Source organism: Opisthorchis viverrini (genome assembly GCF_000715545.1).
Source record: "Opisthorchis viverrini unplaced genomic scaffold opera_v5_1, whole genome shotgun sequence".
Taxonomy (NCBI): domain Eukaryota; kingdom Metazoa; phylum Platyhelminthes; class Trematoda; order Opisthorchiida; family Opisthorchiidae; genus Opisthorchis; species Opisthorchis viverrini.
The window spans coordinates 7,217,614-7,229,923 of NW_008751657.1; the positions used below are offsets into that span (position 1 = coordinate 7,217,614).

General features: G+C 45.5%; 1 protein-coding gene across 1 annotated transcript in view; it reads right to left on the minus strand.

Moving 5' to 3' along the window:
* Positions 1–4,967: 4,967 nt before the first annotated feature.
* Positions 4,968–12,310, minus strand: part of T265_00122 (hypothetical protein) — a gene marked incomplete at both ends in the record, with an annotated part of 58,166 nt that continues 50,823 nt past the window's right edge. Inside the window, one exon of the mRNA XM_009163779.1 lies at positions 4,968–6,291. Within this exon, the coding sequence (XP_009162043.1) occupies positions 5,605–6,291 (687 nt within the window). The remainder of the gene's footprint in view (positions 6,292–12,310) is intronic.

Here is a 12,310-nt window from a genome sequence, read left to right on the forward strand (position 1 = left end):
TGGAGATATTTATTCCCTTCTTTGGTCCCGAATTTTTCATTTTTCAGAGTTCCCGTACAGCATAATGTCTGTTCACAAATCAAAGCATGCAAGGACTGCATGGAGTGGTCGGCAAAGACCACTAGGTGGTACCTCCAACAAAGTTTTATCGAGGCGCATCCAATCTTTCCTAATACAGTGAACGCCTTGTCGATAATACCTCCTATCATATTAGGGATGAATTAGCAATTCTTTTAAGTCCAATACCGCATCACTCCAAAATTGTTTTGTTGCCTATGAGACTGTTCATCGAACACTGTGTTAGCGGAGTAATTGTTGCCAAGTATCAAGTAGTTGGTGAAGGTTTGACTACGGGAGAACGACCTTGAGCCACTCGGCCACAAATAAACATTCACTGACAAGTATGAGTGTTCCAACGCGCAGGAGAAAGTGTGCTGAGTAGACATGCCACAATAATGAGTCAACGCGTATCCTTCGGCTTGTATTGTGGATGACAACTGTGCGTTGGATTAAAGCAACAGAGGGATTGGAGATCCCGTCAAAAGTAATCCGATCCTATCAGAACTATATCAGTACAGAAGCAGCCATTGTGACACATGACTCAATTCTTCTAGACAAATCGGACTAGGTGAAGAAACGAGGAGCGATAGTGTTCGGAAAAGATTAGACTACGAGGAAAATACGTCTGGGTAAATTGATGAAAACGTCTCAGTAAGTTTTTTTTAAAGACAGAATCCACCCTTACGGATAAGCCACCACAAGAGTATTCTTGTTCAGTCCCGTGGATATTCCCTTTACCAAGAGAGCACTGCAGCCCATTCGATCTTTGCGCTCCTTACTGGGGTCTCCAAACTTGGCACCAAGTTTTTCACCGCTGATTGTAATGGTGTATCATGCAAGGTCATCGAGTGAGACTTGGTGCGTTCGAGAAGTGGGGCCTCAACAGTGTCAGAATATCGATGCTTGTACTAGCTCTTGACCACATGACCGTTAGTGCGTTCGCAAAGCGTGACAGTTGTTTAAAAGCCAAAGCAGCCGTTGGTTTGTCCCATGAGCATGTACTGTGCCTCTGCACTACATCCTTCGGGTGTCCTAACAACTGAGCGAGAGGCCTCGATATCAAGAAGGGGTGTTAAACCTAAGCGATGAGTCTCCATCTCCTAGGATAACTCGAGTTAACTCGATGATATCACCATCAAGACAGTTTGAGGATTTATACACTACGGCTGACTCCCAGACGTATAAAAAAATCCTTGTAGGTCTGAACGTAAATTCACGTTTCGGATGTGTTTTCTTTAGGGGCAGCGTCGTTCTATAGGCACAGCGTTGTGTGGTCCCCTGTGAATTTATAGAAACTATGTAGCGCACAGAGATCATCATATTGCAGGGGCTTTTCCTAGGTGGTGAGTTGACACACCAGTGGTGTGTCAGCCTAGGTGAAAGTGAAGCAACGCGTAGATGAGTTCTACTACTTGGACGGGGTTACGTAGGAGCGACCACCCTGAATCGTAGCGTTCCATCACTAAGCTAACTGGATGCATGTCTTTTGTCCCCTGCTGGTACTCGTTTACCCGATGTAGACATGTGCGGACCGGCGAGAAGAAACAAACGACGATCAGCGAACCACTGGGGAAATCATTCAAAGTTGACGGTACCAAACAAATGACTGATGTATCGTAGCTTGGTCAGACACATCACAAGATCATCAGCATTTAAATCAATCAAATCGGCACGAACATGTTTTGCTTAATCCGAAGAATGCACACATCGTACCAACTTGGTTTTCAAGGGGGACTCGAATGAAACTTAACTGAAACTCTCGTCTATGCTGCACCAGGAGCCTAATGCCTCGCGATACCTGAGAGATACATTACATGCCACGATAGCTCGAATATCGCGACAACAAAAAACAAGATGGCTTTGTACAGCAAATTCAGTTGAAAAACATCAACGACGAGGTTTCAGGCGGGCCTCTCGTGAAATCCTAATTTGTAGGCAAATAGGAGTATTTGTCGGATTTGGTCCAAGTAGAACATATGGTTGAGGAAACCGGAGGAATGCTCCTACCTGTTGAGTCCCAAGATGGGCGAAACTAGTCGTAGGTTGTCGAAGAGTTGTCAGCAACCTTATGCGTAGTGTTACGTCTATGCAATATTTCGATTGACATACGGTAAGAATAACGACACGCCAAACGTGCTATCACGTTTGATTTGCCCTACTAATAACTGGATATTTACTTGGCGAAATACGCCCAACTGCAAATTAACTTGGTGTTACCGGAAAACTCAACTGAATCCAACCTGAGTCCTTCATTTAGGATATTCTTCAAACGAATGTGTGCAGCACAAATGTTGCCCTCGTGTTTCAGTTGACACAATAGCCGAAATACCGTAGTTGACGCGAAACCTGCGTCTACCTGATGAGCCCTAAAAAGGGGAAAGCGGTCGTGGGCTGTCAAACAGCCTTCAAGGGACCTCGGAGTGACATAGTTCGTCCAGAGATCTATTTGTTTTGATTGCGTCTACCGGGGGTTGGATTAAGAGATAACACGAAGCAGTGAGTCAGGACCAGTGGAAACCCGAGTGAAAAGTGATAGAATCGGACTCGTGTAAGGTCGCTCAAGGTTCACGAGCGATACATACTGTGAACAAATGTGAGCAATCATTCCGATCAAATCAGAATGTTGCTTTGTAGAACCCTTCCCATTCTTCAGACTATTCGTTTTGCCTGCCACATTTGGAATGGAACTAAAACATTAATAATTTAAGCGCATCAATCGAACACTTGAAGGCCATCTAATCGATCTTCTGACTCAACCAACGTAATGTGGTTTGTTGAGAAGGTTGATGAAGATCATAACTGTAAGGTCACGGTGCAAGTGGTCACTGAAATACAGTCTCATTGGCTTTTTGTTTATCAGGTCCACAATGAGGACCCTGAAAAAAGTGAGGGATAGGATTTGACTGGCCTAAAAAAATCAAGTTCCGAAACAAACTCATTGCATGGACTAAACCAAGAAATTGATTTAATCCACAATCTCCACGCTTGTGAGGTTGGCAGCAGAGTGTTGGTTAAAACTATCAGCCAAGAGGACACGGAATCGATACTGATATATGCAGTTATCAGCTCCAAATAAGGACGAAACGCGCAATGGATTGCTTCCCCAGAACGAACCACAGCCTGCTCCTATGTTCGGCGGTTATAATCGAACTTCGGGCGGAGGAATTCTCCAAGTTTTTGGGACCACTTTTCTGTATAGCGAGTCCTTTGAGAAAACGGGATATAAGCTCTCACACACGTGGGGATGGTCCTTGCTGTAACACTCTGTCGGTGCCTAACTGCCATGCCACCCGAAGGTTGCACGGAGGCTGGGATACTGCCAGGTTGCCCAAGCCTAGACAAGGCAAGTCAAGAGGCAGAGGTCGGGTTCGAACGACGGACCACTCGGGCCATCTCGACCCCAGATGGTCCTTGCATTACGCTATCACCGAAGAGAATATAGCCCACTTGTCCAGACGGGTTCGCATCCCAATTTATCGCAGTACGTAAAGCTTGTGGCTGACAGAGTAATTGTTTGCCGATTTATTGGTGAGCCTTGAAGAACACGGTAATCCGAAAACTCAACCACTAAGCCAACGAGGCTTTTTGGCCAGGTTAACATCAGCAGCAGTAGCTCGCAGGTAGAATTACCCGCTTTTTATGAATTACGCACAGTAGTATTTCTTCTTGGGAATAATCAGATGCTAATGGAACAATAAATTGTCTCGCCAGCCATGGGGTGTTTGCTTCCTAGAAGGTAGGTCCCAATGGAAAAATTTCTTGCGCCGAAATTATACTCTCGAGGAAATGGTTCCAACTGGATGGGTTTGCCGTAGTGGCAATCATAACGAGTGCCACAGCAATGATTATCACACGTTACTGTGTGATTCTTCTCAACAAGACTCAGACAGCTTACACAAGCCATCTATTAATAGAATGCAATGTTGACTGATTCATGAAAAACAGGAGTGATAGTCTCGGCGATTAGCTTCCTAGGCGGGGTACAACCGGCATTTATGTTGCAAACGATTCTACCCAAGGGACAAGCAATTAAAGGAGACTGCAAATAGCCAAATGCAAGATTAAACTAATCATCACAATAAACGTTGTTCCTTTACCTATCTTTGAGCCTCAGTACAAAATTTCCATCCAAAAGCTTCCAGCCAGTTAAACGTGTGAGCAGAATCAAATACCATTCTGAACGTGTCCCTATTTACATCAGCAGCTGTATGGGGTGGGTCTATTTACTCGCCAGCAACCACTGAACTACTCAGCACTCTAAAGGATGCGAATTTTGCCATCGACTGAGATGTTTTCCTGTTGTACGGACAACTGACAAGATGAAGGAATTATTGGCAACGGAAACTTGTTTCGTACACTGTTGTTCTCTTAAGAGGACGGAGAGGAAGCATCAAACTCAGTGGAAGTGCCAGGCAACAATGAAAGCCTAAAGTGAGCAAGTTTATTTTTGTGTCATCACTCCTGAGACAATATGCGTACAGACTACCAGGATGATTACTGGTAGCTCGTTTGAAGGCACCCGTGTGCGTTTCGAACCCGAATCGTTGAAACGATCGTATCCGCTTGACCAACCCGAACAAAAAAGGTATTTAGGGAATCAGACAGACAGATGATAACCTCATCAAGCAATCTATTTCGATCTCTACTAAACTGTATTTGCAAAATCTGGAAAAAAACGATAGATTCCATACTCGCGAGCACTGAACACGCCAGCGAACTCGTCAAATAACGCAACGGAAAGTTCCGGAAATTTGGTCAGTCCATTAATGAGTAGAACACTCCTGTCAGTCAGCATGCTAAAACCGAATGATTTTATCAACGAATGCGGAACACCACATTCATTTGTGAGTAGCAGAGGAACGAAACTAATGCATTCCCACTAGTGCAGTATAGTTGGAAAGGGATTAGACAGATCCAGACAGATAGGTGAACATATGGAAATGCGCGATGACCGTAGGTGCAGTAGATGAATCAAGTCAGTAGTGAAAACAAAATAGGATAGGAAAGGACGCAAAAACACAATCGCAAACAAACAAACTGCGGGGTTCGACCCGGTTGAACTAACACAATTGTGTACCTATGGTAATTTCGTTGTTTTGTGCAAGGTAAAAGGCGAGTAAAGCGCCCTTTGTAGACTGTTTTTCTTTCTAAAATCGTGACATAGGAAGAGTGTCTGGAGGCATGTTACAATCTGCAAAAATTCATACGAAAAAAGGCTCTGCGTGAGAGGAGTGTGCGCAGTGAGCTACCAGTTACTGAGGGGGGGACGGAGCGCACGGACGAAACCCCCTAAGAGATCATCACAGACGAGGCAGCGGTTGGACTGCAGGAAAGTCTGGCATCACCAGCGTAGTGAGCCCTTCGGGAAAGATGTAACAGGAAAGAAAACTTGAGAAACGCGTATAGACACCGGAGGGAATCTCCCTGGAGTAAATGGCCTGTGATCACTCGCAGATATATGGGATTGATCTATGGCTGGGACCAGATGATTACGCTTTGGTATAGTGCTACTGAGAACGATTTATGGGGTAGTAACATCCATGACTAGGCATAGCGCAAACGACACAAGGACTGAGCACCCTGGTCCACTACAACCAACTGTCGGCTGTCGGCCAGAGCTACCAGACCGGCAAGACGTCGCAGACCAGGTTCGGCTTCAATTAGGTATGGGGGACAACAGTCGACGGGGCGTGGAAAGTCGACACAATTTGGGGAGTCACAGGACTGCCGATCGGACAAATTGGGGTTGGGAGAGGCCGACGATTGGACGGAACGCTGAGACCTGGGGGAAGACGACTCGTTCCGAACACTGCACCATGCACTCTGTGGCCAAACGACCACACCTGACCTCCTTCGGTCCGAATAGCTGGCTAAAAGACAAATGCCGAGGCGATCTGAAGGGAAGTCGTCCTCCGATACGGGCGGCCGAGCAGCAAACACACCACCAAACTGACCACGAGGAGAAAATGCTGTATTGGACTGGGCCGGTGGTAGCCCGGACAAACTGCACCGATCCACTCCAAGTGGTCCAGTATTGAGACTGAAGCGGGCGTCCCGACTGGAGCCGGTATTCAAGGTTAATGTACTTCCTACAGGTGAGCGTTCAAAGTAAGTAACTTCGGAAACAGCGCGCGGAGTAGGCATGGTTGTTCGACCCATCGAAGGGGCGTTTTCAGTTCGAACGATTGGTGGCGTCAAAAGGTTTATTTGCACACCATCTTTGGAGAACACCTGTGAGAAATCGAACAGTGAATATCAAGGTGAATCAGTAGAATGGCACAGAGAGTAAATGTAACATGAGAAATTCAACGCAATAAAAATGATACTGTAGAGACTGGACTCTGAGAAAACTTTTGTAAGAACAACTGGTGGGTGAGCGGGTAGGGTTGTTACAATTTGATTTGAAGGTGAAGCCCAGTAAGCAGGAAACAATTGTCTATCCCCTTAACCTCCTAGACAGGGGAATTGAAAATAAACCCATTGATATCTGGGCCTGGGAAACTAAATCCCATCATTTGCCTGAAGAAATCAGCTATGAAGTTAAGAAACTAATACAGACTTCGTCCAAAAATGCGATATACGAAGAGAATCAAGACACAGCGCTCATATTTGAATCAACTCGCGAATTTCTCCTTTCCATTCACAAAAGTGGTTGGACCTTATCGTGGTGCGTAACCCATAAACCTCTTGAGAGACAATAAGGGAAGCTTTCCTACCAAGTTTGCCACCGGATAGTGGTCGATGAACAATTTAGTGGCCTTCCAAGTTGAGGACCAATGACCGACTCCTTGCGGTAAGGCTCCTGAAGAAAAGACTGTGACTGAGGAATCTAATAAACCTACGGTCTACGATGGAATACTTTGTCAGTACCTCAACCCGCAAACAAAAATTGAACAAGCAAATAAAGGACTTGCATGCATATTAGCTGTCAAGTGACGATACCAGTCGGATCGTATTAATCGCTGCATCCGGCAGGTGAGAGAAAGGTGCCGGCTGATATCTCCCATCTCTTTCCCCTGTCAACTCATAACTCCCCTTTTGTCCCACTTAACAACCGTTCTTCTGTAGCTCCCAGCTGCAGTCACATTAGTCAGGATCTAGGAGAGTCACCAATTGCATGACATCGTTCAAGTCGGCCCCTTCGCGCTGAGATTCGGATCGGACACAGACCTGTTTGCCTCAATAACTTGCAAAATCTGAGGCAGGTCAGCTAATCAACTTCTCATATGTATATTCTAGACACTTGATCGATGAACATTCATTGCCGTTGCGAAACTTGCTTACGATACTATCGGTATCTAAAGAAAATCGAATACAAACCTTGAGTGACTCTCCAACTGGTGAAGCGAGTTGCACCGGTGTTGTCGCTCCCATACTCAATTCGGCAGTCGTGGACGACCAACTCTGTGCCGTCCAACTGTCCCGTTCCATAAGACTTTGAGCCGGTCGATATAAGCACCAACCAGCTGTAGTGGAAGTCATTATCTACCAACAGCTAAACAATCGCTTGTCGACTACAGATAGTTCATGTAATAACAAAGTACAAGTAGGCAAGCATGCACGAGTACGGCACCTCAATTCACCAAAAGCTTCTGTTGAGGCTATACGTGCTACCACTTATCAACCAGGCTAGTTTTTCTGTTGTTGCGCACCGTGATTGTTTGGTGAGATTCTTAGAAGGCTCTGGTTTCAGCATGTCTTATATCTCCCTCAAGCTCGCCGATCAGATGTGGTCATTTCAATATCAAGCGGAGCTATAACCACCTTGCTTCTCAACTGGGCCTTTTTGCACTAAGTCTGTATCATTTTCAAACTATCATGATGTTCTCTTCACGGCTCTGTCGCAGTCAAGTGCGCTGTCGATGATCAACTCCATATGAACAAAAACGCAAGTAGATCGGAGACAATTGGGACTACTGTAAATGAAGATGATGAGGATGACAGGAGAGTGGCGTCTGCATCTAATGGCGTGGAGAGAACGCATGGCCCCATGGGCATGGGTTGCAAGATTTAGGAGAATCTTGGGTCCTCCGACTGACTGTGACACTCAGTCACTGCAACACTGTCAACAAACCAGAAGGAAGCTACAATAAAACGATAAACACAACAATCATACACGGGCCTGCGAGAAAGACGAGTAGAGAACACCAGAAAAAAATGTAATTATGCCATCGGAAGGATATAGTTGACAAGAAGCAAAACAGATAGCAGGATCTATTCGGTAGCTCAGCAGATATTACGGCAAACCAAAGCACTAGACAACGATATCAACAGCGAACAGATAATGACATAAAAAAGGAAAACAGCTTGAAATGCACCAGCACATTTAACATAGACCGTAAAGCCACTGTAATCCCTCCAAAAGTCCACGGATATGGGTCACGGGATGCATGGCGTGACGCCTGGAAGTGCAATATTCGAACTATCCACCCTAAAATAGTCCACGTAGAAGTTAGTATGATGCAGTGAAAACTCTCACCTTTTTGTTACATGCACTATGGCTTCAAACACCAAAAGCCGACAGTACGGGTGCTCCACTTCTTGGGCACGTGTTTTATTGTGGATATAGATGTGAATGGTGGCTCAATTCGCTAAATAAAAGGCCCCGATTGCGTAGCGTACACAAAACCGCAATGCGAACAAATTTACTGATACACTAGAAAAAAATCTACGTCTCGCAAACTAGATGAATCAAAGGTTTCACTTCAATCGGCTCAGCTCATAGGGATGTTGGCAACGTCAGGTGAAATCAGATGTCAAGTAAACAATCGAATCTACACTAGTGACCTCGCCAGGTGTGGCCAACAATGTGCTGCTCCAAGGCATTCCCTATATGTCTGTGAACACGATTGGCTAGCTTACCCTCAAGTGGGAGATAGGTTATACCAGGCTAAAAATATCATCCACACAAAAATCACAAATGTAAAACACCAGGTGGGAACCACCTATCACCTAGCCAAAGTGCCGTTGAATATTTAAAACCATTATGCAATCATGTATTGCCTCAATTTAAATCTTAAATGAAAAAGTAGAACTCGACGCGGGTCTGAGTATGCTGAGGGTCCTAAGCATGATCAATCCACAGATTAGAGAAATAGAGGTACCTGTGCGCTACTATGACTTGTTCCAAATGGATGAGATTTATTAATGAAATGCATGTGGAATAGTTTTTAAGTTATAGGTACTTCCATTTTCGCGTCATCGCGATAGAAAGTGGAAAAAACGATGATCGGTGAACTAGAGGAACTTCCGCTTTTTTCAGACAACAATATGGGCACCAAATTCAACGGCGCCCTCCATTCATACAACCGCAGAAACACCATAACACTACCGTACGGTTGGTCCTCCAGCGAGACCGGAAACATTGTACGGATGAGTCGAACGGGATGAAAACAGCCAAACCCTTCTAGCATGGTATGTTTGTCGAGTGAAGGGTAGTTTAATGGAGTGACCGAGAGAGTAGGAGGTGGGATAATGATGTTGTCGATTCAGGTAGGCCACAGAAAAGTGATCCTGACTACGTTTAGCACCATTGGATTTCGCTGAATATACGGATTGTGAACTGCTACAGCTTCACCTCTGTTGCTCCATCGAGTACTCGAAACCAAGGTAAATGTGGCATAAAACCTCTCAACACTTTACGGTTACCGACCCGTATCGATAGCATCTTCTACGAACCGAGAGGAGCCTCGTTCTCTGCACACCCAGTGCCTTCAACAGAGCAGCAGTTGGGTATGGGAGCTCAAGATAGCTCAGTCGTTAAGGTGCCACTTTACGAACCGGAGGGTTTGTGGTTCGAACCCAACCTAAGCACCTGGACTGCTCCTGTCTAGGCTTGCGCAACCTAACAGTATCCCGGCACTCGTGCCTCCTTCCGTTGATATGGCAGCTACGCATCGAAATGGTTTAACAGCTAAACGATTTTTTAGTTGAGTGTGGGTGAAAGCAGGTTAGGAATCTAGATAGCCGTTCACCGACTGAGTGTTTCAGCAATGTGAAGCAGGATGGGGATTTGGCGAAGCGTGGCAACAATATCGATCGAGAGTGACCAGCCAACATTATCCAGGAAACCAGGTTACCGCATTGCTTCAAAATATTCTCATGACCTGTAAACCAAGCATTTCCGTGCGCGTTGAACAAACCAGCACGGAGAGTTGGCGTGTCACGTGTTGACGGAACACCCTGACACACGATGAATGATAGACAACTAGTTGCAAGACAAATGTTTGCATGAATTGGTTTGGATGACGCCCCGTGGAGAGGAGGAAACAAACACACTCAAGGCCAAGTACAACCCGTGATGGACGAGTTGCTTCGTTCGATCAATTCCCGTTGCTTTTATTATGGAAAACAGCCTGGTCATTTCGATGGACACAAGCAGAGGGTGAGAGAGTCTCGGTATGAAGGATAAAATGCCTGTTGGAATCCTTTGGATTTAGAAAGGACGAAGGAAATGTAAGAGCCTCATTGTCTCTACGAGTTCTGATCAAGAGGAACAGCGGTGGAAATGAAGAGTGGTCGGTTACAGCATTGAGTCGTGTGTTTTGTAAGCCAAACGGTTTTGTACATTTTGTCAATGGCAACAGAAAAGTATGCATGGGCGAAAAAGAGATGGCGGTTAACCAGCTACCAATCGGACTGCATGAGGACCGAAAGAAAGGACCTAGATTAGATAGCAAATTAATGTGAGACTACTATACTGGTTACTTGAATTAGCCAACTGCCCTCGTCAGCATTCTCAAATTAAGTGTATTCACATCCAAGGCATACTAAGAACCACAGCGACTGGCTGCCGAGTCGGCTGAAATCGAATATGATATAACTGAGAGGTTAGTGCAACTCCTAACCAAATGATCAGTCTCGGCTTGTCTAAGTTAGGGAAGCTAGCAGTCCACCAGCATGCTTATGGTTGCAGCAAAATGTCAAAGGGAAACGGTTTTCACTGTTTTCGTAGAGACCAATAATTGAAGGGAGACAGAGCAGGTGATGCGGATCAGTTGTGTTGACAAGTGATGGTTTGTGGCTGTCAACGTTGAGACAAGTTACCAGCCAAATGGGTTTGCATTTTCGAGGGAAAGTCGACTAGCTTGTCCATCCGTCGTACCTTACATGTTTCACGTGACACAAAAAACGCCACAACCGACAGACGGTACTGATGCTTCAACCCATCTAAAAGTGGCGAAGGATTGCATTGATTCATTCATTTGTCTGCTTTGAACCCGGCTCGCTGATCTTGTCCTAAGAAAAACTTTGTGCTAAAAATGAAGAAGTATCAACCAGTGGACCTACCGATGATCTACCAAACAATAGTTCTGAAACAGATTTAGACAGCTGTCACCAGATAAGATTCAATGGGTTCGATCAAACAACGAACAGGAAAGCTCGAAAGAATACTCTAATGGTGAGTGTTCATAGGCAAGAATTGCAGAAGTATGGTCCTCAAGTATCGCTATGAAACTCTCGACGTTACCCTTGCAAATCGGTAGAAATTGGAATAATAGTACCAGAGATACGCATCGGACCAACCTATACGGAATGTGCTAATTTAACCCCAGGACAATGAGGGGCGTTGGAGTTTATGTTCCACATGGGTATCCCAGGATGAATTCCCATGACTTCCCAAGCTTGAAGGCATCCCTCAGTTTGGACTCAGGTAATGACGTTCCAGTGCCAGATGTGAACTCCGACACTACTCTCAGGACCAGCGCAAAATGTGAGCTGTCCATACGACACTGTGGATAGATGCCGCTATCTGAGACTACTAACAAGTAGATGTGCACAACGGGTGTTCCCACCAGCCGCGAAGTGCAATGTGATCAGCTGAAGAGGAGCCACATTGTCACGTGAGGGATTCATTTCTAAAATAAAAAATATATATCAGGATCTAGTGTACCGTAGCGATGCCCAGTGTGCCTTTGATAGACAAGCCATGTTGAAGCCTGACCTAGGGGCGGAGAACCTGAGACGTCTTCATATCTTTGACCACCGGTGCCTCTAGCTGGAGTCAGCTAGAACCAACAGATTCGGAACGAGGGAATCAGGAGACCAGCTTTTGGCAAAGCAGACGAAATTCACTCAAAGAATGTAGGCATCACTGCAAGCTGAAATGCCTGGGCTATGTGGTGCGCATGTCGAGATGAGTGCTGTTTTTCTTTGTGCATAGTTCGGGGTGGTGGAAAACTAGAGGCAAATAGAATGGGGTACTCGTGATACTTTCTATGCTCGGCCGATAACCGATCGAACCTGAGAT